Source organism: Chinchilla lanigera, unplaced genomic scaffold (assembly GCF_000276665.1).
Source record: "Chinchilla lanigera isolate Chin_1 unplaced genomic scaffold, ChiLan1.0 scaffold00031, whole genome shotgun sequence".
NCBI classification, from domain to species: domain Eukaryota; kingdom Metazoa; phylum Chordata; class Mammalia; order Rodentia; family Chinchillidae; genus Chinchilla; species Chinchilla lanigera.
In genome coordinates this window covers 22878577-22906239 of record NW_004955432.1, presented here as the reverse complement: position 1 = coordinate 22906239, position 27663 = coordinate 22878577, and the positions used below count along the sequence as shown (strand labels likewise).

Here is a 27663-nt window from a genome sequence, read left to right as displayed (position 1 = left end):
GTTAGAGACACAGGAGGCTGACAAACACAAAGGACATCCTCCGCAGGAATGAAGGGACAGGAAGGTGGAAAAAGCAGAGGTGTTTCATGAGGCAGCCTCATCCATGTCCAGAACAGACTTCCAGGTCTGCTCTACCTGAGGAAGTGCAGACGCACAGGGGAAAAATGCAGGGGCTCAGGGTGGGGGAGTCTCACCCAAGACGGGTCTGTGTGGGGATGGAGGGTGGTGGGGTGGGGTGGGAAGGAGTGGCATTATGTTCAAAACAAGAATACAAACACAGGGCAGAAACAAGCAACTTCAATCAGCCATAAGCGATGGACTTACTAAGCAGGTATAAACTGCTAAATTCCAGAGGAGAGAAGCTACAGCCAGAACATGCTGCAAATCTGGAGACCTGAAGGGACCCTGAGATCATTATTCAAGGTCAGAGGCACTGCGGTGACTCTGTTCCACTCTCTGCTTGTTCTTTTCCAGGCTGCAGTGGTGCGGTATGTGCCTACTACTGTGTTTCTATCTCTCCTGAGGCTGAAAGCACAGAAACAGAAGAGATGACGAAATAGCCGGCACGCAGTGGAAAGGCACCGGATGAGGAGCATGACGTCGCTCTGGTCGCTGGTCGTCAGCCCTCTGAGGTCATCGCTTTCAGTGAATTTTCCCAGTAATGATAGAAATCTTACATAATGGGTCTGATAATTTAAACAGAATGACTGTAAATATCTAACAACGGTCCACCTTAAGGGTGGCAAGGAAATGCAAATTAAAAGAACAGAATTCTATTTGTGTTTGATAAATTCCTAATTGCTTGCTCTTCTTTTTTCCTTTTTAAGCAAACTGCTCAATGAGGGTCATTAAATGATGAAGAAGTTGACTACTGATGGGAGGTGAAAAATATCAAGAACCTTATATTGCTTCCACTGGTGACTCAGTAATTCTTATTCTGTAAAAACGACTCTACAGAAATAATCCTAAAAACTGAAAACTGTACGCCCAGAAGTTCACTACAGAAGTTTATCTGTAGTGTGAACCTGATGTTTACACTGGCACTCAAGAGATAAAATCATTTTCTTCACCAAATGGTGCTCAGAAAACTGGTGCTCACTTACGACAAAATGAAATCTGACCTCTTATCTTACAACACACACAAAACAACTCAAAATGCGTTAAAGACTTAACTGTAAGACCTGAAACTATATAACTCCCAGAAGAAATCATAGGATAAAATCTTCATGAACACTGGTCTTGGCAATGACTTTTTGGCTATGACACTGTCTTACGCACTTTCTTGTTATTGGAACACAATACCTGACACCAGCAACGTAAAGGAGGAGTCTGTGGGGCTCGTTTTTGCAGTGGTTTCCGTCCATGGTCAGCTGGCTCCCCGGCAGAAGGAGCATGAGAGGTCTGGGGGAGCAGAGCTGCTCCTCTCACCGCAGCCAGGAAGCAGAGCGCAGCCTGGAGCCAGGAAGGGAGGTTACTCTTCCAGACGGCGCCTCCAGCGACTGCCTCCTCCTACCCGACCCAGCTCTTAGCGGCAAGTCGGCTCTCTCACCCCTCTGATTCAAGCACCGTCCAAAAGCCCTGCCTGTGAGTACCTGCAGACTTTGGGGGACATTCTTGACATAAACCACAGCACACACCAAAAGAACAAGCAACAAAAATAAAACAGACTAACAGGATTATATCAAACTTAAAGGCTCCTGCATAACAAAGGAAACAACTGAGTGAAAATACAAATCAAAACCACAACAGGGTTATGCTACACCTACGTTAGGGTTACCACTATAAAGGAAATAACAAGCGCTGCCTTAGATACAGGGGACTCAGAATTCTAGTGCACTGATGTGGTTATATGACATGCCAGGTCACAAATGAAAACCACTTGGAAGTTCCTCAAAACTAAAAGAGGAACTACCATTGTGATCCGGCCATCCCACTTCTGGATACTCATACAAAGGAAGTGACAACAGGGCTTCCAGAGATATTTTCATTATTGTATTTACTGCAACATTATTCACAATAGCCCAAGAGGTAGAAACAACCTCACTGTCCATGGGTAGATGAATAAAAAACATACGGTGTATTTCTACAATGGAACATTATTTGCCCCTACAAAAGAAGGAAATCCTGTCTCAGGCTAATACATGGATGAAACTCGAGGACGTTATGATGAGTGAAATAGGTCAGTCATAAATATTAATGCTTTCACTTATGTGAGGTATCTACCGTGGTCACACTCTCCCAAGCTAAAGTTAGAGCAGTAGTTGCCAGAGGCTGGGGGAAGAGGAAATGGGGATTTGCTGTTCAGTGGGAGCAGAGCTGTAGCCACACAGAAGGCAGCCTCTTTTCTGTCACCATCAGGAAGTTAATGTCGCACCCTCTAAACCCACATGTGTTTCCCCACAGGAAGGCCTTACAGTGCCAAGAGCGCATGAACACTAGTTCACTCAGACCTATGTGAAATAATGGATCGCTGGTAGAAACATCTTTACCACCCCACCAGGTAGAGCTCAGAACTGCTAAGGAAGACCAGGGCAAAAGAAAAACCAAAAACCGTATTTGTAGGAAGAAAAAACAAATCCAAAAAACTAAGATGAAGACATAGATAAGTGTAGACCTGCACTTGTGCAGCATCATGAGTGAAATTTTTCTTTTAAAAACGGAGAATATTCTCTTTAAATGAAAAGCTTCAATTTAAATCTCATTACAAAGCAGGAAATTCCTCCAACGGATTAGAGATCTTTGTTTTTTGACTTTTCTTCTCAGTTCTTAAAAACCACCAGTTGACTATTAAAATCTAAAAACCTACAACTGTTTTCAAAAAAAGGAAAATAAAGGGGGTAAAGGATGGGTAGGGTTTCTGCAGAGGAAGCGAAGGAGAAAGGAGGGAGGATGTCTCTGGAATGATGAACAGACACGAGAAGGAGCTGGGAAAAATGAAAAACAAGTTGGGTCAGATTAGGAAGGGTCATGAAGAGACTCCTGGAGAGTTTGTACCCTCATCTGTGGGAGCCGGGGACACAGCTGCAGCTTTCTGGCAGGGGAGGAACAGATCTGATTTGTGATGCCGAGTCTATGTGCCTGTTTCCTCCTTACTAATCTGCGGCAACCTAAACCTTCGGAAATCCTAGTGTTTCACATCTAACTCCCTGCTTACAAGGCTGTCCTTCAGAGCAGAGAGCTGTGGCTTTTTACTGTTTTTATTTACTCCCCTGTCTGGGGTGAAGTGTGAAGCAGGACTTTCGCGCCTCACACTCACTCGCAGGTGAAGCGAGTTTCCGAGTCACCCTCCCGGGGTGAACAACGAACAGTGATCACTGACTGTGAAATGCGACCAACACAGCTTGCTTGACGGGACACCACATCAAACTATGCTGAAAATTATGGGAGGTAGTTCTCAGCTATTGTACCTGGTGTAGTTTTCTTCTTCTGAGTAGACTGTAATCAGGCAGAATAGTAAGTAAATACTAAAAATATCTGTGGTGGGCCACTGACAACTTCCTTGACAGAGAAAAAGCCGGCCTGGTAGTGTTTAACATTCTGACAACGCTGAAATGTCCACAAGGAATCGGATGAAGCAGTGTGCCCGCCCTCATTCGCAGGCTTGAGGCTCGGCACCTAGCAGCATTTGAGAGGCAGCGGGGCATGATATTCAAGGGCAGGTAACCCGGAACCGATTTAGTCTATCTCATATCTGCCAACCGGATCAAATGCAGGTTACTTAGTCTGTCCAAGCCCTCAGTGCCCTCTCTGTGTAACAGGGATAATAACATGATACACCTCGCAATGCTCTTATGAAAAATAACTGAGATTGCACATGTACTTTCATATAGAAATCAATAAAATTAATTATCACAGTATCAGAGTCAAGCTTGGTGCGAAGGTGACCTTGAAGATGATCTCGAAGGCCTCTTTTACACTAAGTATCCAAGAGTTTATATCCTTCACCGATGTCTTATTCAAATTAAGGTTTCCTCCACCTAGCAAGGCATCAATTTGTGTGCATGTGTATTTGCTGAAGTATTATTCAACAAACAGAAGCTCCGTGTACAACATGCTTACGGCACCCTCTATGTAATGTATGTGTGCACAGTTTCGTGGTTAATTCTGCACAGTGAGACCAGTGACTCAGAGGGCCCTTTCCCCGTGGAAATATGAACAGAGGAAGAGATTTCCTGCTAGGCACAATCAACAACAAAGCAAAGTGGTGGGGAATTAGTTTACTTTGTGGCCCTATCTCCTATATTTCAAGATTAGAAAGTGGAGTACAATCAATCTTACCATTACATATTGTATACAAGCATTGAAATCCCACACTGTACCCCATAAGTATATGTAATTACCGGTACTGTGTGTCAATTCAAAAATATAAATAAAAAATATTTGAAGTCTTTCCACTTTCAGAATAAGTCTATTTTCTGGGAGTGACAACGGACTGTATCCAAGTCTTCCAAGGCAGCTGAAACTATTTCTGAGGGCTTCAAGAATCTTCTAGCATTTCAGTCATTTCAGACCATTATCACAGAATTAAAGAATACTTCAACCAAAATAGCTAACAAACAAGAATTGTACAGATTTTCTGCCTTTTACCTCAGGATTGTAAGGCTCTGTTCAAGGTAATTAGGCAAGTAAGACTTGGTTCCTAATTCTGAGGGGCCCCTAGTACTTAAGTCTGTACATACTACTGGTTATTACCCACTAGAGGGAGAGTACACAAGTACCTCCTCATGTAAACACGGCACTGTGCAGTCTTTAATTCCCTGTTAAGTGAAAAAATGACCTTAACTTGATAAAACCCCAAGAATTACTATATACTAGATCATTTATTTCTGTCACTCTAGACATCAAAAAAATACAGCAGGCAGCTCCCTAAACCACTCATATACACACATCTCACTCCTTGCTGTAGTACCACAGCAACACAACAAACTTCCTTTGTCACTTTTTACCAGTAAATCTTCAGCAAGTTATGTCTTGTATACCTGATGTGAACTGCAGGAGTGGTTTCTTAGAGGTTAAGATGCACTTCATATCAAGAAACAGAAATGGGCCCTCAGCTACATACCTAGCATGGACCAGGTACTCAACCATGGGTAAACTATAAGCACACATCTACTCTGCTGAACAAAAGATTACAGAAATACCCTCTGCTTGAATCTGATTCCCTGAAAATCAATTTCAGAAAAATAAAACATGGGAAGTGCTTCTAAATTGAAGAATTATATGACGAATAACTAAGACAAATATTTCCTACTGTACATACACTTATTAAAATAGCAATCACACATCAAAATACTACTAACTTTAAAGTTTTCCCTATTATTTTCTTTTCAATACCAACTAACTACCATTTACTTACAGAGACATGGAATGTCACATTTGTCAGTACTTTTTATCAGTTTTATTCACAAGGTTTATTTCCTGAGTCTGGTCTGTATAAGGCTGTAACTGATGTGAAATTCCTATCAAATGGATGAAGTCCTGGGATGGAGAGAGATTCCTTCTCTCTCTCTCTCTTTACTTAGCCAATTTCAGGCTTCCTGACCTGGCCTGCCTGTGTGGTCTACGGATTAGGTGACGACGCCTGACCATCAGCCCCAAGGCCTCTTGACTGTAGCTTTTACTTTAGAAAGAAGGCTTAATGATTATAAACTCTGCAGGGCCTCCACATTTGTTGGTTGCAGTTTTTGTTTTGTGTTTTAAGCTGGGAATACTGGAGACATGACACTGTGGTCAATGAGCGCTCTCTCTGTTACTGTAACGAGCTCCTGGGGGATTCCACAGACTCACTTTTGGCACGTGAGGATTGAATTCCACGGCTCTGTGTATGGCTTCTACTGCATTCATCTCTGCAGTGCTCAACCCCCGCCGAGAGGCAGCCTCCGGAGAGAATCTGAAAAGCAGAAAGACAAACACCATCCAGGTGGGACCACTGCCTGGGAACCAACCCAGCAAGGCATCTACACGTCAAGGGCCCATACAACCCAGGCGAGCCAAGGGCACGAGCTCTCCAAACTTCCACTGCACGGAGCCTCTGCGTGACCCATCAGACCAAGGCCAACAGAAACCCCAGCGGAAGCGGAAAGCGTGCTTGTAGCTAATCATGGCAGGAACTACATTCAGCTGTCAAGTCTTTCTGTCTAAATAGCTAATCTAAATTTTCTACAAAGTACCTGCTTAGGTGGGGACAAGGGAGAGGACTGACAGGGGCGGACAGTGTAGGAAAAAGAGAAAACTAAGTTACAGAAGAGCGCACTTGGTTAAAAACCGAACTGGGGAGAATTTTAAAGGAGGCTCCCAACCCAAAGTCAGTGCTGCGATGGAGGGTTAAGTTGCTGCAGCGTCAGCAGCCGCGAGCCTGCTTGGGGCTGCTCCGGCAGGGGGTGTGCGTGCCCAAACTGCGGGCGAGACACCTGCCTAAGTGAATGAAAAAAACCAGACCATGCAATCTCTTTCTCACCTCACACCCAGGGCTAACTCCAGAGCTGTGCTTGGCAGGCAGACACCACAGGGGAAGCTGTGACAACCCTGGCCCTGCCCTCCCAAGCTGGAGTCGCTGTGTAGGGAGAAAAGATGTTGCAGTAGGTACTGGCGATCTACAGGATAAAAAAGAATGAAAGAAAATTACTTCGGTCTTGAACTGCACACACACTTAACAGCAAACCTGTCTGACACGGCAGGTGTTTTCCTATTCTCTGCTTTTCAATGTTACAGAGGGTCTGTGTCAGGGAAATGGAAGCATTTATAAACTCAAAAACAGTTAAGCCATCTGTACTCGTTTACGGTACCTAGCAGTCACCCGTGGGTGTTTATGGAGATTCTGTATGCCACAGTCACCTGGCTGAACAAAACAGGCAAGTGTCCCATGGAGATAGCATCTCCAAGGAAGCAGAACTCGAGTGGGGAGCTAATTCGGAAGTACTGAGGCAGAGAATGGGAGAAGACCGCCCCCTCTGCCGCACTACGTTACCCAGCTATGGACGGCTATAGGAAGAGGAATATGCAAAAATGAATAAAGAACATTCTGTGTAAGTCCTAAGCAGGCCTCACGGCATTTACTGTCTGGCACCAAAAAAAAAAAAGTCACCTCAGAGGCATGGAATGTCATGTAACTCCTTCTTTAGGGACCCACATACCCCTACAAGGCTGGGGAATGCAGATTTCCTCCTTGTAGCAGTGACAGAAAAGATCAGCAGGCTTTGGAAAATGCATGCTCATAAGCAGGGGTCTCAGAGACTGAGAGAAACTTCCAGAGAAAGCCCTCAGAGTCAGTACGTCTCCTCAAGTCTGGTCAGGCTTTCGGTCCCACGCGAGTTCTTACTCACTTACTTGTCAGAAACAGCTCTTGCTTTGAGCAAGGCAGCTGTGTAGCATATTGTGGCCGACTTTGGTAAGCTTATATCTGTTAGAGAAAAAGAAAGCAGGAACTCTTGTAAGTTTGTAATGAAAAGAGTAATGATGATTTTTAATACATGAGCATTTTAATTATGTAAGTTCAATAAAGTACAAATTAGGAATATTTTAATGCATACATTACATAAGAACTTTAGCTTTGAATGTATCAAAGTGGTAAGGGAAACTAATAATTCTTGTTTCTGTGATTAATTCATGTTTAAAATCCACCACACTGACTCTTCAGTAATCATTTTCCATTTTAAAATACGTATTTTCATACGTTGTATTTAAGCAGAGAATAGCTATAAATATATGTTCAGGTATTACATGAATACCTGTAATATGAAAGGTAAATAGGACTACTTCATTTTTAAAAATAGTTCAACAGGGATATAGAAGACTGATATGAAAAAAGCCCTAACTTTAAAACACTCTACACAGTTAAATAAATTATTTTTAGCATCAAATTTAAACTAAATTTCCCTTAAATTCAATTTCAAGAAATGAGACAGGCATAGTGGCATATATCTGCACTTCTAGTGACTGGAAGATCACAAGTTCGAGGTTAGCCTTGGTGAGACACCGTCTCAAAACTAACTAACTAAATAAGCCTGGGGATGTAATCCAATGTGAAGGCTCTGGGTTCACGCTGCAGTATCACCAAATATGTGTATATATTTTTTCCAAAAAGTTCATGTGAAACTTTTAATGGTGATTGTTAAAAATATAAGTCAAAGTTAATTATACATCTATATATAAAATAATTTTCAAGGCTATATATGTACATATGAAATCTTTAGAAAAGAATACAATTTTTGTTCACTCAAATCTATGATGAATCCCTTGTCATGTAAAGTCTAATTTGTCAACCAAAAAATGTTTCTTTCAGTTTTATAGAAAATTTCAAAAGGAGGAACAGCAGGTGTGAGATTCAGATGAGTTTACAAAGGTACAATGATCTTGTCTCTAGGTCTACCTGATAAACATTCTTAGAAGCATAAAACTGGATAACACACATTCTACTTAAAAGCTCAGGCTTTTTCAAGTTTATACTTTTAAAACTTATCCAAGCCTTGTTTCCATCCCTCCTCCTTCCTCCTGTGTCAAGTTGGCACCTTTCTGTGGAGTGGGGGTCCATGAAAAGTCCCAGGATGGAGCCAAGGCACAAGACAATGATCACAATCACTCGACGGCCTCAGCACAAGGGAGAGCCTCCCCTGCCAGTCAACACCTTCTGTTAGGGACTCAGCTTTTCAATGAGAGGTCAAATTGTATTTTGAGGACTACTTTTAATAAAAAAAACAGACATTTTCAACCGCTTGGAAATTCAGAAACAGACAGAACAGAGGTGTTCCAGCAAAGAACTAGCGATGCCAAATCAAAGGAGATCTCTAACCCAGAAGCATGCTCCCCCCTCATCAGGACATTCACAGCTAGACAACTGCAACCGGAATCAGCAACACCAGGACTACGGTCCCCTATCTTCTCCACTTACAAAAACTCCTAATCCTTTATTGTGTGTAAACTAAGAGGCATATGTGCATAGGCATAAAGTTTTAAAGTAAATATTCCTGGATTTTAAACAGTCTCAAAAGCTGAAACGCAGCTCTGTGAAAACTCTGCGTTCTTCCACAGCGGCATGTGCGCGACTTCTACCGTCTTTTATGCTACACTGTTACTCTGTGCTACTACTGAACAAGTTTAAAACAGTTAAATATTCTTGCATAACTTGCTTATTTAGATATTTTCAGTGGTTTTCTGTCAACTCTGTAAAAAAATACAGTTGTTAATGGAAATTTGTCTCTAGGAAGGATAAACCACTCTAAAGAAACTGATACTAATTTCCCTTCATGTAGAGCATCTTCTTCAAATAAGGTCTTGGTTTATAACTTCCACTTTTAAAAATGGCGCTTGCCTTTCTACAGAGAAGTTTGACGATATAAAGTGAAAGCCTTTACATTCTGCCTACTCAGCAATTCCATTTCTAAGAGTATTCTAAGGAAATAATCACGAATATGCACACAAGCTGTTCAGCACATTGTTCCTAGTGACTGAAAAGTGGAAATAGCCTAACTGTCCAATCACAGGCAAGGCGTTAAGGTGCGACACTTTCACAGTGCGTAACTCCACAGAGCCATCCTGTTAGAGGGTGGACACACCTGAACGATCTGGCGGAAAAGTACACATATAAATAAGTAAAGTAAGTTTATAAGAAGTGTGAGTATTCATTTCAGAAGCATTTCTGTACAAAGAGATAAGAAGGTCAAAATAAGAATTCACTAAGTATTAGTAGTATTCTTCCGCTTGGTAAGATTATAGCCCATTTTTGCTACTTTTTTTCTATTTCCAACGCCTTCCATAATATACATGTAATAACTAAATTTTTAAAGGATAACAAGGATGCTAGAGGAAAGAAATCTGTTCCACAAAATATCTGAAGCAAGTTCCTGTGCAAACGCATTGGTGGAGTCAGACACAGGTAGCACAAAGGCATCGAGTGCGGTCAGCCTGCAGCTCTGTAAGACACAACGATTTTTAAACACCCTGGTGAGACTGTGCTCCTTTCGCAATGTGCCTGACGCAGGACATCACCTCTTAGCACGTTTTACTCTAACAGCAGCCTTGCACCCAAATCAGGTGCAGAAACTTCTCTTTTGTCTCACTTTTAAGAAAAACCACACACCCATTAGGAGAAAGTTATTATAAGCTGCTTTCACCATGAACCATACCTCTTCCGTTCCTGCCCCTCTAAATAATTATTATTGCCTATTACGAACTTAAACTTATTATTTTGCTATAATGAGAGGCTCACAAGAATTTGTCAAAATAATAGTCTTGTGAATGCTTCACTCAGCTTCCTGCAATGATGACATCGTATAAAACTGTAGTATAATATCAAAAATAAAAAATTGACATTAGTACTACAGACCTTCTCCATTGTCACTGTTTTTACAGTGTTCAAGCGTGCAAGTCTAAAGCAATTTCATCCCATATCTAGGTTTACGTACCCACCACCTCCACCAAGACGCAGGACTGTCCCATCACCACAGAGAAGTTCCCCCGGGCCACCCCTTTCTACCTGCACCCTCCCTGTCCTTCCTCACATGTGTCCCCTTGTGATGTTAATCTGTTCTTTCTGGTTTTGTCTTCCCACTATGATTTCATGCTTCTATCACTAAGAAAATGGATGCAATGATAAGATGAAGAAAATGGCTATCCAGTAGTGATAAAAATGGCAATATCTGAAATTCTGAGCAGAGCAAAACAGCAAACCACTTGCTGCCCAATACTGCCTGTAATTTGTTCAGACACTGTATTTTGAGGAAGAGACACAAAAATCTTTCTAAATGAAACATCTAGTTTTGTATGAACAGACCATACATTTGCAGTACTTTCTGCCTTTTGTTAAGTGGCTATCATTACCCAAAAGTCCTTTTAAGAAGCAGAAGCTAGAAGCCAAATATGGTGGCACACGTCTGTAATCCCAGCACTTGAGAGGCTGAGGCAGAAGGACTGCTGCAAGTTCAAGGCCAGCCTGAACTCAAAAAACAAAGAATTATAATTTGAGTTCAGCTGGAAATGTAGCTCAGTGGTAGAATGTGTATTCAGCATGGATAAGGCCCTAGGTTCAATCTCTAGCACCAAAAGCCAAAAAGAGAAAGAAAAGAATTAGAATTCAAGGAGGAAATAAAAAGACAGGAAATGAGATTTCATGTAATTTTATTATTCACTGCAGAAACAAGGAACACTAAGTGTTTTTCACTTAAACAAAGCTGGTGACTGCAGGAATTTGTTCAATTTTCCTTCTACTTCTTTGCCATCTTATGGTCATATAAGTCTTCTTCTGAAAGGGGAAGAAATTTCTCCAAATGTGTTAGGCATGCAAATCGAATCGTCTGGAAGTTTTTCATTAAAAGCTGCAATCCTGAATGTCACACAAGCGCAGTCAGAGTGTGAGCTCTTCTGCGCCCGGCTTCTTTCCCTCAGCACGATGTTAAGACGCACCCCCGTCACAGCATGCAGCATTACGCCATTCTTTTTCACTGCTGAGCACTACGTCTTTCTGTCAGTGTACTACCTGTTTATTTTCTTGCCACGGACCTTCGCATTATTCTCCAGCTTTAGGCTGCTGTGAATATGGTTGCTGCGGTGCCCTTATGTAAGCTTTAAAAACCTCATTTCTTTCGGATATGCAGCAGGAAATGGACTTGCTGGACCAGAAGGCAAATGTTCACTGGAAACTGCTTAGCTGTGTCTCAGAGGTGGTTGCATGAAATCTACAAACCTAGTATTTGACAATAGGGATATGGAAAATGGTTATTTCTGGGTTGGATGGCCGTTATTGGCTAGAAAAGAGTATAAGGCAACCATCTGAGGCTGTGGAAAGTTCGTTTCATTCTAGGTTGGTGTGTGTGTGTGTGTGAGTGTGTGTGTGTGTAGAAAGTCATTCCTCACTATACTTAATATTGTGCCTGTCACATACCATATATACAATTTATACTTCAACATAAATATTTAATATTTTTAACAATCCTACAGTCGGTAGTCACCTGAAGCTAGGCTTTCTTAGCAATCTAACATCCATATTTTATTTGCCCTTTATCATTTTGCCTCACTCTATTTTACAAATACTTATCTAAAAATCACTAATTCTGCCTTCCATAACAAAACAGAATCATTACTTTTATGTCAGTCTTTCAAACATTAAGATAGCTAAAATATCTCCTCTATACTAATATTTTCCAAGATAAAATTTCCAGTTCCTAGTTGACATATTCTTCAGAACTTTTTACCTATTTTTGTGAATGGACAATAGGTAATTTTTAAAAAGTAAGAATTAGAAGTGAAACTCCTCTAAATTCTCAAGACATGATCAGTATGGAACTCGGGGGAAATGCGCGGTCTTGCGGAGGCTTGGCCGCTACTCCGTTCCAAATACCCGCTAGGGTGGCCCTGGCTGGTGCAGCTGGGACTCCTCATTTGTTCCCACGATCGTGTGGCCAACAAAACCCCTCACATTCTGTTCACACTGGTTTCAGCCAAATGTAGTTCTTCCCTCCGTCACACAGGCCATGGAAACTTTCTGAAATTTGGAAAGCCTAGAAGCAAGATTTCAGTAGGACTTCGTTACACCTAAAATTCTAACGTTACCTTCCTGCTTCAGCTCCTGCCCCCATCCCGCTGCATCCATCCACATCAAGATCCCTTCCCTGTGTGGTCATTGCTACTAGCTAAATCACTGCTAACATCTGCTGAGGACTTCCTAAGTGAAAAGCACAGTGCTAAGTCATTTAAACACATCATCTTACTTAATCCACAGAGCAACCCTCTCAGGAACTGTCTGGGGACAACGAGGCACAGGATGACTAAGAAATACACGGACAGCACAACATGACTGTAAGTGGATCGCATCCAATGCCTGATTTTTTCTATAAAAACTGACAAAGACAATTTCAAGGAGAAAATATGGGAATGGCATTCTAGAGATCTCCTTCAATTTGCAGTTGTCTGCAATGATATATATGCAACCATGTGTTAGACATTGTGGCTACACTGTTCCACATTACCTAAAAGGATAGTATTTAGATACTATCAAATGTTTTACTTAAACAAAGATACAAATAATTCTACAGCATCTCTCCAACTTAGAAAAAGGAAGGGAAAAATGACCATTAACGTAGTAAGATAAACATTTAAACGCTATTGTATAGACTGCAAATATTTTCACATCCACTATCTCATCTTGTTTACTTAGCAGTTCTTTAATATACCCACATTGTATCTTCAATCACTTCCTTCTTCCTAAATGTTCATAAATGACAACCACTTTATATAATTTTTCGGGATTCACTTATTTGCTGAAATTTCAAAAACTTCAGAAGTATTAAAGGAAACTAAATAGAGTAACTAGTTGGACCTTCTTACACTATTAACACATTATTTTCTGCTCCACATGATACTAAAATAAGATGCAAGGAGTTGGACAAGGCCCAAGAGTGTCAACATCATTCCCCCGCAAATCTTTCTCTTTTTCAGGTGAAGAAACACAAGCCCGGAGAAGCTAACTGATATTCTCGTGAGCAGTAACTGATCACCCACAGCCCTGACCGGTTCCCCCACGGCCTGTCACAGCTCACAGCATCAGGTCTTGTTTACCCCACCGTCATTCTTTTATGTTTTCCTCAGTATTCTCTTACATGTTCTTCACCATTTTCTTGGAAATAGCTTAGACATGCAAGTCTCAAGACTTTTGTTTCTTCTGGACTTTAGCCTCCCTAAACACCACTTACATGTTTATACTCACTTGTATATACACTTACTTAGCTATCTGTCCTTCTGGTCTGTTCACATACCTCACTCATTTGCATTTCCTGTGCATCTTTCTCTACTCACAGTAATAATAATTTCATCTTTTAGCCTCTTCCATTCTTCCTGCACCATTTCCCCCCTTAAACGTATTTCCAACCTGGGGGGGGGGGGTAATCCATGCCTCAAAGTACCAGCTACTTCAGGAGGCTGGAGTAGGAAAATTGCAAATTTGAAGCCATCCTGGGGAATTTGGTGAGACTCTCATGTCAAAAACAAAAACAAAAAACTTGATATCCTATCCCAAACAGCATCAGCACAAAGTAAACTATGTTTCGTAAATCTCCATTATTAGTTTACATTTTTTTCTGAATTAAAAAAAGAACATAGCTTTGGGTTTTTGTTGTTTTTGTACTCACACAACATGGCCATGCCTAATGTTCTACTGTTACTGTCTTGTACTGTTATTATTAGTCTCCTTTGCTTAAGGTTCTTTTTGTTAGGAAATGCGGAGTATTACTCTGATGCACTGCCCTACTTTAGTCAGCACTGAAGTTTCACAAGGCATACATCCATCACATGCTTTCAGCAAATGCAACTTACAAATCTGTCTACATGATAAGCACATACATTCTGTACTGCACTATCTCCAAGTTTAATCTTTAATGTATGGATGGACACCCTGCCTGCTTCCACACTCCCTTTTGTCATCGCATTGCTGCAGCCCAGCAGAACAAGGTGGGTGTTGCTGAGCTCCATGAGCTCCAGAGACTCTTCAATGTCTGTTAAATTATGCGCACTGGAAAGATGATGTGAGGGTTACACTTAGTGTGTATGAGCCTCAGCTTCCTGCAGTAAGAGATTACCAGAAAATAAACAAAATTTCATTTTTTAAAAACCCTGTAATGGGATTCCCACCTATTGTTTCAAGCAGAAAAACCAAATTCTAGTAATTTTGTACTAGTGCTTGGAAAACTGCACACCCCCTCCCCTTCAGGACAGAACAGAGCAGCGCTTTACTTCAGTGTCCGGAAGCACTCTCCTCAGGGCATTCCTGAGAGCAGCCATACCATTTCATCTCTCAACCACCTCAGGTCAACCAGGGGCAGAATGTGAACCCATCTCCTACTGCTCTCCTCCTCTGTCCTCCTCTCTATGCTCTGCTGAAAGCTGGAGCTCCTCTGCTGAAGCTGCCTCCAGATCTCACAGCAGCCTTTACAACAAACTCCAACACGCTTGAGGTCTGGCCCCGCCTAACACACCCGTGCAATCTACTGCCCTTTCCTACAGCCCCCCTCTGTCCCCCCGCTCTGTGGGTCACAGGGGGCCCCTCGCAGAAGTCACATCGATCGTGCCCCGGGGCCCTCTAGCACATTCTTTCTGGCTCAAGTACCTGCACTGTCTGGTTCTGCTCAGACACCACCTCCTCCAGGAAAGCTTTCCCTGCTCCCCTTGCTTCCTTCTACTTCGGGTACGTCTATCACAGTCCTTACAATGTACAGCAATTATTTGATCTCTTATTTTTAACTTCTGCTTTCTTTAAGACTAAAAGGTGTGCTTCTTCATTACTCTGTACCCTCAACACAAAACAACGCCTAAGGTAATAGTGGGTGGTCAGTATCAGTTGAATGAAATACTAAACTGATGTACTATAATATCAAATCTCTTGACATCAGCTTCCCTACATTCAGAAACATTTAATTTAATTTAGCTCCTGGAAGCTAAAAGTAATCAGTCCTTACACCCAGTGTGGATGGGCGTTTTTAGGACTCAGAAATGTATTATTTCTCAACATGTGTCTAAATTATCTTTGCTTGTCTGAATTATACACCAGCATAATGTATGCCGCTGTATTGGTACCCTAATCTAGATGTCTATTTGAAACAGCAGTGGAATGAAAAAATGGGGCAGACATTTTAAAACAGTAAAAGCTAAACGGCTGAAGAAAAGTAGAAGTCTTTGGCTGGAAACGAGGAAGGCAAGCCACACCTCCCCTGGCTCCTTCATGACCCTTTATTGGAATGATGTTGCTGAGAGGAAAGGTCATCTTAGGGAGAATGACTCTTGAATTTTCAAAAGTCAGAAATGGCTCATAATAGCAAAAAATTAATGCAATAATTTTGGAACAAAAACTCATGAGGCAAAACTTTAGATAGGATAAAACGGTTTTCCAAGATAATCTTTTTTACTTGACTTCTTTGTACTTTAAAATGGATCATCACTATTCTATGCAAAAGGTACGATGACTGAGGGTTAATTCTCATATTCATTATTCTGAAATGTTCTAGCAGATAAGTGAATTCCAAACCGCCTGACGATGAGGACACTATGTCATACTGACCTCTCCATCCACCGACTCACTCTCTGAATCACAGATGTTCCCCGGTGTATGTGGTCACAGAGGCAGAGAGCGCAGGGTTGCCTTCAAAGGCTTCCTTCCTCTACATCAGCCATAGCATCTTCAAACAGACCCGCTCAGGACCGATCATCCTCTCAAGCACCGTTTGTGTTGGGATGTGTGTGTGTACACAGTTTAACACCTTCCTCTAACAGAGTGAAAACTCAGTGACACAGAATAGTTCATATTCATCTCTGAATCCAGAAGCACCTAAGAGCATCTTTGGAATAATACAGATTTGATGGACACTTGATGAAATAATTTGAAACAATTATCCTAATGGCTCTCTGTAATCCCTTAGCATTATGAAGTACCAAGTATAGATGGAACATCCTGAATCCGGAAATCCAAAATCTAAAATACCCATGAACCTAGAACTTTTTATACACCACTCAGAAAGTTCTGGATTTTGGAGCATTTCCAATTTCAGAATTTCCGATCAGGGATGCTCAACTATGCAAATAATCGGAAATAAAATTTTAAAAAACCTCCAAGACCTGAAATACTTCTGGTCCCAAAAATTTTGGAAGGGAGTATTCAACATGTATACCTTTTCTGGGTTAGACAATAAATTGATACCAGATATATTTGAAGTTCTTATTAATTAAACACATATGGTCTTCATAGATGCTGTTGGAATCATAAGCCAACCAAACAAACAAAAATTGAAAACAAATGAACAAAAAAAGCAGTCCATTTCTCCTGCATACCCCATCTGCGGATTGTGATGTGCTCCATTACATGATGCTGTCCTCCAAGGGAACACCTCAGTAAGTTATTCCTCAGTAGATTATTCCTATTCATGATGTGATGGAAATACAGAATTCTACCCTTAGGGTTTTTGTTGTTGTTGCTTGCAGACACTGTGAGATCTTTTCGCCCCACCTTCAAAAAGCCCATCCAACAAGCTCCCCTTTCAACCAAAGGAAAAAATTCACTGAAGAAATAAAGCATTGATACACAAGAGCCTCAAAAAAAAAGTGCCACCTGGGATTTCAATGATTCAATCGGGAAATTCTACACATCCTTAGTAATTCTGGGCAGGGGGAATGACAGGCAACATGCATTCAGCTACAGCCAGAAAAATTAGTCTCATGCTAAAAGCCAAACACCAGATGTTACTTCCAACTTCTGGACTGGACTTCCCCAGAAGGTCTGTCGCAGGGCCCTTCCGTGGTTGTGCCTTGGAACCAAACAGGGCAGTTCCCATGACGGTGATGGCTAGCTGGAGGAATGTTACCCTTGGTAAATGACAATAACTGAACAGTAAGGGTTACTAAAGCCAACATAACCTTAGAGCGTTTCGGCATGTGCCAACTGTGTGAATTAGAGATGTATGCATTCATGAAAAAGGTCTTCTCCATCATCAGAGCAGAAATTTCACATGCATGTGGTCCTCATTGTAATGATATCTATTATTAGGACTTCTCATGGTATTTGTAGTCTTTCACCTGATAGCCTTTCATTTGTTCTAACGTGAACTAAAAAGATAGTCCTCTGGGCACATTTAACTATTGGTGTCCAGATCAGTAGAGCATCTAGTCCAAAGCTATACAGGGCCATCGTTTCTCACTGACTCATGTTTAAAGGCCTAAAGCACAGTCCTTGGTATCAGAGTTGATGATTATTTTGTTCCTTGAAGCAGCCATGTGGTTCACTTGCCCATCTTTTATACAAGGATTCACTTCAAGCATGTTTCTAACACTGGAGGAAATACTTTCACCCCAGTAGATTAAAAACAGAAGTTGTAAAGAAAATCATTAAGGAGTCAGGTTATGTTGACACTATCAAAGAATAAGCCTTTTGCTGGTCCTGTTTTGCAGAGTCAGCATGTAGTTATAAATAAAAAAATTTATAATCTTTGTTCACTGCCTAAGGCCTTACAACAAGAATGAATTATTCAGCTATCATCACAGTGCTCTGAGATAGCTGGTTGATAGGCTATCTTTTGGTTAGTCTGTTTCCATTTATGTTTGAGGAGTAAGCAAGAACATAGGGATTGATATGTCAGGAGGACCCGTGCTATGGCTTGTATCTAGAGGTCCCCCCAAAGCCTCACATGGTCATAGATGGGGCTTTTCAGACGTAGCTGGATCTAGAGTATGATGCTGGGATTAAGGATATGATGCTAGCACTGATTCATGGTGCAATGCTAGGATTAAGGGTGCCTAGCATGAATAGAATATAAGGGACAGAAAGGGGTATGCCGTTGGTACTGCTTGTCACTTCCTGCTTGCTGTGTCATGCCCTCTGCCTTCCATGCCATGAACTGTTTTATCTCCTCTTCTCCTCTGTGAGGCCCCTCTTCCACACCACCCTGCTGTGGAGCCAGGTGACTATGGACTGAAACCTCTACAAACAGTGAGATGAAATAAACCTCTCCTCCTTTAACCTTAGGTGTGGGGTATTTTGTCTCAGGATTGAGAAGAGTAAGACAAACAGGGAGTAAGAGCCGTATCACTGACACTCTAGTGTCGCGCTGTCCAAACCTCCAGACGAGCACTTCACAGGCAAGCACGGTACGTGCTCTGACGGCCACAGGCACAGCAGCTTCCAAAACACACACCACAAACGTCGGGTGTACTTGCAAAAGAACTATCGAAATGCTCTCAGTCTCTTTAGCGATCCTGAACCTAGCCCAGCTCCCTTCCCTGGAGCAGCAGTCACAGAAAGATCAAGGGTGCCAGGCAGATGCTTGAAGAGAATCCTTGTCTAAAAGATGGGAAAAGAACTGCATTGTACAGTACCAGGTAATAATGTCAGCTTAGGATGAGCCTGATGTTCTGATATGGTTGTTGCACTTACGAAATATTCATGACTATAAAAAACACCAGAAACTCCTTACAGGGAAGTTCTTATCAAATATCTATACATACATCCGGTAAGATCCACAGACTTAAAATTGGCCATGACAATGACTTTTTGGGGAGCAAAATATGGGGCTCTTATCTTCATATTTCAACTAATATTTTATGTACTGTTTTCTATTTGAACAAGATGGATCAAGTCAATCAAGTTCAGGAGTACTAGTCTGGGCCCTCAGAACATCTAATAATTTCTTATCTTACTCTGTATACACACTCAGCACGTATTAAATTATTTTCATCCTTACAACAAACTACCAATTGTGCAATCCTGAGCAAGTTACTTAGCCTCTCTAAGCCTTGATTCCACCACTAGAGAAAGAAATGGGAGCTTAGAAGGCAAAGTGGCAAAGTACCTTGTGTGAGCTCACTGAGGACAGGCAAGCAGGCCCACATTCTCTACACTGCCCATGGCTTCTCCTTGGAATCACTTAAGACACATAGAACTAGATCTCCCCAAAGTAACATGCAACACTGACATTCACATTCACTCGTGATGAGATTCTTCTAAAATTAAAATGCACAAATAATGATTACTAGGAATTGTATGAGTACTTTTTTACACTACCATCCTAATCTTTGACACTAAAGTTTTCAACCTAGATGGTCTATAAATTTCCTTGAAGGACAATCCAAAACTTGTAACTACTTTGGAAATGGCTTCTAAAAGAAGACTTTGGTGACCTCATGATCTTGAAAACATTTCTGTTTGTATAGCATGACTCAGAAAAACAAGATTAATCTCAGATTAAATGGACACTATACATCAAACCCTCCTTGTGACTAATGCAATTGAGTAAAATGAAGGCAGAAAGCTGTACTTTTAGTTTCGGAAATATAACCGAGTATCGACGTGCTCACCTGTTAGATAATAAGTAGAAGAGAACTGTAAAAGGCACTTCCGCAGGTGGTTCTGCTGTACAGTGCTCAGTGCCCTGGACTTCAGGAAGACGATCTGACATCACTGGAATTCTGCACCCGCTCCTCAGCCCACCTGACCCGTGCCTTTGTGAGAGTGACAGTCAGCCTTTAGCGCGGCTCACGTTTATAGAAAACACATGGGCTTTGGAACTAGCTGGACGTGAATCTGAATCCCAGCTCTGCAGCTGTCTAGGAATGCGGAGTCTTGTGTGTTACTTAAACTCACAAAGCTTCAGTTTCTGCTCTGGCTAACATGGTTAACTACCTCCTGGCAAGATTACGGTGAGGATACAGCTAATGTAGGCGATGTGCCTGCCATATGGGGCTTACTCAATAAGCTGTAGCTAGTAATAACAACAAGAACAATGGTATTACTAAAACTTTTTTTTAAAAATACAGTCACGAGCAGAAAGTGTTTAATGGTTAAAGCACGAGCCTGCAGGGGATACCTCAGTGTTTATCTTTCACTTTCTTTCCCTCAGCATTCTCATGATCTCTTTTCTCTCATAGCATTTACATGGCTTTACTCTGACATCCTAGACCATTCCTGTGAGCAAGATACTTCATGTCTAACCTATAACACATCTTTTAAATGAGGCTCCACTAAATACACTTGTGGTGAAAATAAATGAGATCACCCATGAAGGCTTAGAATCACGTCTGACACAAACACATTGTAAGAACCTCGTAAGTATTAGCTGTTGTTGCTGCTGTTGCTATTTTAGTTGCTGTGTGAATTGACAGGCTAACACCAGGACCAGCCACCTGGGTAAAAATTACCTACTTTTATGTTGGTTATTAAATTGAATGAAAGTAGAAGAGTATGAAAGCTCTTGAGCGTGAAGGGACAGCATTTTAGACGAATGGCTGGAGTGATAAAACATGAGATGTTATCTTATGTGAAAAATCAAAATTAGACCACAAGTTACAAAGTAGTATGATAATAAAAAAAAAAACCCAAGCATTACAGAGGGTGCCACATACACATCCCTTACTTTTCTACTGTAAATTTGTACTTTAGTGTAACAGTAGCTAGCTGTGTGTCTCAGCACCTTTCCCTGAAGGATACAGAAAACAATTTTTGTGTATGTTTACCTGAGCAACTCAGAGGGTAAAACCCACCCCACTCTAGACTTAGTTTTTAAAAAAGATTTTTTGTTTTTTCTAGTAGAAGTAGCTCAGTTCAGTACAATGGCACACAAATAACCAGACTGGTAAGTTCTGGAGGAGGTCAGAAGTGAATCACCAAATTACCCCTGCATGGATGAAGATGACCCATTATGGTAAAATGTATGCTTTCCTAACAGAAGAGTGGTGCGAGTGGATGCTGCTGCTGCTGCTGCTGCTGCTGCTGAAGATGTCAATGATGATCATGACTTTGACTTTGGCCCTGTGAGCAAAAGTTCCTGTGACAGTGCAATGGAGCAAGAATTGACTGATACAGACACAGGGAACGCAGAGCTTCTTGACTCATGTGATGAAGAAAACAGCAATCTGAGTACATAGCTGAATAGTTGAAATGTTGCAAAATGGCCACACAACCAAATGGAACCATCCAATGTTAGAACTAGGTGCAAAAATATAGTGAAGGTCTGGCAGGGGGGAAAAATATTGGACAGAATGCCAGCACTGCTGTTCACAGTTGGAAAATGTAACGAATGTAAGAAATGCTACAAGATGCTGTGAAACATGCAAGGTTGAGATACAAGTCAAATGTTCCATATGCATCAACAGCCATATTTAAAGATGTATTTACTATGACACCTCACTAACTGAAATGAAAGTCTTCATTCACAGGTCTGCTATACTTAGCAGGGATTTTTCATGGTGATTGCAGGAATGCAAAAGACTTAGGGAAGAGCAATGGGTTAAAATATAGCATAAAAATTTACGTCTTTGTATTTGTGAAGACTTAATATGTTTTCAATTTGGACATTTCCCCTGAACTCAGCGATCAGGTCCTTACTCATTCAGTAATAAACTGAATGACGCTGTGAACAGACTTGTTGCTCCCATCTCCCAAGCTGATCAGAATGTGACATGTGACGGCTGGTTTGCCAGTTTCCAACTGATGTTACATTTGCTAACAGGGCACAAGTTGACCAGCGCAGGAACTGTACACGGGAACAAAGCAGAAATTCCAAATGAAATGTTGCAATTGCAAAACAGAATTGTATAGTACAATCTTCGGATTTCAGAAAGATTTACATTGGCTTTGTATATGGCAAAGAAAAACAAACAGGTACTGCTGATACCAACATTGCACCATCATGGAAATACTGATAGGGAAACCTTGACTAAATGGTAGCCTGAGATGGAAACTTTCTTTTTTGGGGGGGTGGGGGGTTCCTTCCGGTACCAGGAATCAAACTCATGACCTTGCACTTGCCAGGCAGGCGCTGTGCCACTGAGCTAAATACCCAGCCCAAGATGGAAACTTTCTACAACAAAACCAAAAGCAGATGTTGTTGATGAGTTAAACATCAACTCTAATATCACTCAAAGTAGGAAGCATTGGCCAATGGCTGTGTTTTACTTGATCCTAAACATGTGTGGCATAAATAGTTTGATACTTTATAAAGAAAATAACAGGTGTAAAATACCATGGAGAAATTTTCTTAGAGGACTGCGATTGGAACTCATAACAGATCATTTACAGCAGAGGAAAAACTATGCAAAACATTGTGGACCATACTGGTGAGCTGACAGGTACAGCATCCCAAGACCTACTACAACAACAGAAAAACAAAGAAGTGGTGACTGTGCCCTACAAGAAAGTACAGACGAGCTATGAGAATAAGCCATGGTGTGTATGGAACATGCAATTTTCACGTGTGAAGACTACTGTGGGCGTGACGATGCAAAGACTCTGTTGTACAGTTCTATTGGTATTTTCATTGTAGTTCACATAGGTTTTATCGCTGATGTTGTGTCTTAGGCTTTGTAAGCAAGGAAGCAGCTCATGTGAAAATGTTGATGTCTATTCTAAGCACTTATTATACAGCGAGACCACTGCGATGTGAAGTACGTCTTACAAGAAGGCCAGGAAAGCAAAATACAGGTGCTGTCAGTGTAAGTGATGTGTATGTATAGAACATGCTGTTGTCATGTGTGCAGACTGCCTTAGGTGTGATAACTGAAGATTATTTTCCTTTTGTAGAGGTCTATTAGGATTTTTATTGTAGTTCACATGGGAATTTATTTCTGATATTCTTTTTTAGACTTTGTACACCAAAAACCAGTTGATGTTCAAAATTTTGATGGATTTTATAAACAATATTAAAAACTCAATACTTTATTTTTATGATTTTTTTCTGTTAAGCACTCATTGTTTAATATGATAAAACTCATAAAATTAAAATTATTAATTCATCAATACAAACATTCTAAAGAACAAAAATGGGTGTGACATTCCCATGGTACTGCCATGAAATGACAAAATGTGTGTTAGGCTCTGAGGGTTTAATAGGTAAACCACAACTCCTAAAGTTGTTTACCACCAAAGGAGTTTGGGATTGTCAAGGAGTTTCATGCAGACAAATGTTTTTAATGGTGCAGGAGAAGAAAGAAGCAAAGAGAATACATTTTACCTTGCTCCTTTCCCCAAACAAGTTTTTTTTTTCTCCTTGTGCATTGCTATTTCCTGAAGTAATTTTTGCAAAGGTCAGAAAATCAGCACTGTTCCCTTTGTGTCACTTCCCAAAAAACTACTTAAATATTCAGGCACTTCCAACATCCCAGAATGAACCTCACTATTCTGTATCACCAAAAAAAAAAAAAAAAAATTCAACCACCTAAGTAATAAAAAAGGATTTAAGACATAATATCGACATTAAAAATCAATAGCTTATCTACAATAAAGGACTAGGAATCAGGAAGATAATTCCATTCACAATAGTTTAAAAACAAAAAAACCCTAGAGATCAATCTAACCAAGGAGGTGAAAGAACTCCATAATGAAAACTACAAAACTCTGAAGGAAGACTCTGAAGAAGACACTAGATACCGCCATGTTCATTGACAATAACAGTATGTAATGTAACAACCACTGTTAATTCCTATCATTTTGTTGTGAAACTCTGTATAATTTTTATTGCTTTTGTATTGTTTTGTTTTTCTCTATGTTGTTATTGTTATTTTTATTCTCTTTAAAATAAAAAAAGAATACAGAAAACAATAAATATTGGTGAGGCTGTAGGGTAAAGGAACTCTTCTACACTGCCAGTGGGAGTGTAAATAAGTTCAGCCACTATAGAAATCAGTACGGAAGTTCCTGAAAATCTAAAAATAGGGCTGCTGTTTGATCCAGCTCTACCACTCTTTGGTACAGAGCCAAAAGATTAAAGTAAGTATACTGTACAGATACCTGTGTTAACCATGTTCATGACAGCACAATTCACCATTGCTAAGATATGGAACCAGACTAAGTACGGTCAGTGAAGGAATGGATCAAGAAAATGTGTTTTTATATATATATATGGCCATAAAAATCAACAAGTTCTATCATTCACAGCAAAGTGGAGAGCTCTGGGTATTATCATGTTGAGCAAAATAAACCAGGTTCAGGAAGACGAATATCACATGTTCTCTCTAATATGTGGAACCTATAAAAAGATGACATGAAAACAGACGGGAGTCATTAGACAAGAGGATGGAAACAAGGGTGAAAGGGAAAGTATGTAAGAGCAGACAGTAGGGGGCTTGGGTACAATCAAAATATATGCACTGAGCCCTCCAAAAATATGTGAAACTAGGGAGAGGGTGGGAAAGGGTGCTAGAGGAGCACAAAGGATCAAAGTATGTTATGAGCATGGATGAATCTGCTACAAAACATCCATTAATCTGTACAGCCAATAATGCACTTATACCAAGAAAAAAAGAAGACATGCAGAAAGCTGGGGGCACTGGTATACCTGCCCATACGCCGTCCAAGAAGCAGCTACCCTGGCAGTGTTCCAATCTGCAAAGATAATACATAACCCTCTTCCTCTGGGTGCAGTTCAGTGGAGAGAGACGGAGGGACTGGAATTCAAAGCGCTACCTCCAACACCTCACGGTGAGAATGGGGACACCTGTAGGAAAGAACAGGGTGCACCCCAGAAGCTGTACGCTTAGCACTCCAGAGCGCCCACTTCTCTTGCACAGAGCAGATAAAGGGCCAGCAGCTCACTCAGGGTCCTTCAAGACCCCAGGAAAAGGAATAGTGCTGAACTTGAAAGAACCCATTTTATGGTACGGGATGAGGAACAAGACACACATTTTTCAACAGTCTTGAGTGGATGCAGGTCACCTCTCAAGAACAGTAACTTCAGCAGCCACTTTATTATATTTCTACCGTAAATGACGGAGAGCTGAGCCAAGTCAGCACCGAAACTCCCTTCAGAATTCAGTCAAGGTTAGGTCATCTGCATTCTATGGACAAGTGCAGGACTCAGAACCCCTGATGAGGTATCTCAGCAACACCATGTGTCCTGCCACTCATGAAGCTCTTTTTCCATGAATAATGAACAAGGACATTATTTCTGTTGCCAGGTACACACATAAACAAAGCTCAACACAAGAGCCTTGATATGGTGAGTTTGTCCATTTGCAACAAAGGAATTTTTCGAAGCGGAGCCAAGTTTTAGTGGAGGGTGGGGCGGACTGCTGTAACAACTAACATGAACGTATGTTATCAGAATCTAATAAATCAGCCTTTGGTTGCTGTAGAACGGACGCTGTGCAACAGGACACACAGAGAACGTGAAGAGGTCCACATGAGCTCATTTCTAATTTTGCAATCAGTTCTGCAACACAGAATGATGGTTTCTGTGATGGACCAAGATCTTCACTGAAAGGGGCCTCATGTGATTTACGACCCGTAAGGCTCTATTCGCTAAATCTTTATTTCTTAAGCTTTGATGTATCAACTGGAGCACAGGTCAGCACTGGAGAGGAGCACTGCAGCCTTGCTACGGCATTTGGAAAAGTACACTGGCACCTAAACTTGTGGGCACGGGTTCCCTTGATACTAAAGGAATCTCAATGCAGCGTTTTGCCTAAAAGGAAGCCTCCCAACTTAGACCACCAAGCCCACACCACTGTTCAGCTGTACAGTGATTCCAACATATAAAAAAAAAAAGTAAAAATGAGCAGACATGATCCAAACAGTCTTTATTTTGTGTACTTTAAAGTGTTCCACAAATACGTTTCTCTTTTCTAAAATGAGTTCCATACTAAAAGCATATACCTTATTACACAGCGTGCTCATGTCTACAAAGGAAAAATAATGCCACCATGGGCTGAAGGCTTAATTTCCATCAATTTGAGCATGAGTTTGAGAAAAACTAAACAAATACAGTCTCATAATACCTCAGTTGTACCAACTGTAAGAGCTAACAAACCCAATCCATTTCAAAGATAGCTTAAAAATTTTGTGTCAAAAATAAGACCCAGCTGGTGTGGTGGCACATGCCTGTAATCCCATCACTCAAGAGGCTGAGACAGGAGGATCACCGTGAGTTCAAGGCCAGCCTGAACAACATAGTGAGAGCTTGTCTCAAAGTTAAAATAAAATAAAATAAAATAAAATAAGGACCCAAATGGTCTGGCTTATTCTGTGTTCGATGAATTCCTGGAAGTTACTGACTTTAATACTTCTTTAAATGAACTAAAGGTGCATACTAAAGAAAGAATATTTTATAAGTAAAAATTATATATGTTCTCACTCTGTAATATCCATCTTGTAGGCAAACACATTTATTTTAGGGGCACTTACTGAAATAGGGCAGAACAGTATGGACTTCTGCAGATACTCCAGTAGCTAGATCACGGCAGGTAATTATGCAGGTAATTTTTATATGATTGATCAAATACTGAATTCCTGGATAATACCAACATGAGGTATGTTTAAAAATCTCTAAGACGTTAAGGATAGGAATGTGTTAAGAATAGAAAAATGGAAAAGTCGCCACAGTGGCGAAGGGCACTGAAGGCTCTCCATGAAACAGGCTATTCTGCAGTGAGGAGGAGATCAGGGTGAAGGGCACACAGCTTTATCTTCAGGTAGCTACTGAGCTGCCACAGGTGCAGGGCCACGCCAGCCGTTTCACATTGCTCCAGAGGACCCACAAGGCCAACAGAGAGAGGTCACAGTGAATGTCACAGCAAGACTTCTACTAGCTGGTGCTGTCCAAACAGGAGTGACTCTGCCTGACCACGGAGGAGGGAAGCAGAGCACAGAGCCTCCCGGGGAGAACGCAGCAGAGTACGTGGGAAGAGCGTGTGTGTGTAGAGGGGCATGAGCCCCTGCTGAGCATGAACTCAAGGATTTTATGAAACACCACCACGACACTGCAGGTGAAACTTTTTGACAGGAGAGTTATTAAACTACTGTGCTACTTGAAAAGACCCTTCCTATCTAATCACTAACTATGTCACGGAGATAGGAGTTCTCAAGCACATGAAAATACCCCAGGACTCACCATCATACTTTGCTAAAACTGCTTGAACATCAGCATACGCTTGGAGCTCCAGAAGGGCTTCTAAAAGGTTTTCATGGATGTTGAACATACTAAGGAGCGGGAACTCCTTCATTAACTAAAAAAGAAGAAACCAAAGAGGAGTTAACATGTATTTCTTATGTTTTTATTATTATGATTTTTTTTTATTTTAAAAATAAAAGAATGAAAACATTAACAGACATCCATTTACAAAACAGCACAAGAACAGTATGAGCAATACTGAATTTCAGACAAGGTGACAGAAAATTAACAACGGTTGTTGTATTATATATTGATATCT

General features: G+C 41.0%; 1 protein-coding gene across 8 annotated transcripts in view; it reads right to left on the bottom strand.

Annotated features, from left to right (window-relative positions):
- St7 (suppression of tumorigenicity 7) overlaps positions 1-27663 on the bottom strand; it is a 271419-nt gene that overhangs the window by 30924 nt on the left and 212832 nt on the right. For 7 of the 8 annotated variants that reach the window (XM_013515988.1, XM_013515985.1, XM_005388126.2 and 4 more), the window contains 3 exons: positions 27345-27459; positions 7327-7399; positions 5788-5890 (listed from right to left, as the gene is read on the bottom strand). In XM_013515988.1, coding sequence (XP_013371442.1) covers positions 5788-5890; positions 7327-7399; positions 27345-27459 — 291 coding nt within the window. Of the gene's footprint in view, positions 1-5787; positions 5891-6457; positions 6594-7326; positions 7400-27344; positions 27460-27663 lie in introns of all 8 variants that reach the window. The other variant, XM_013515986.1, reaches the window with a different exon arrangement.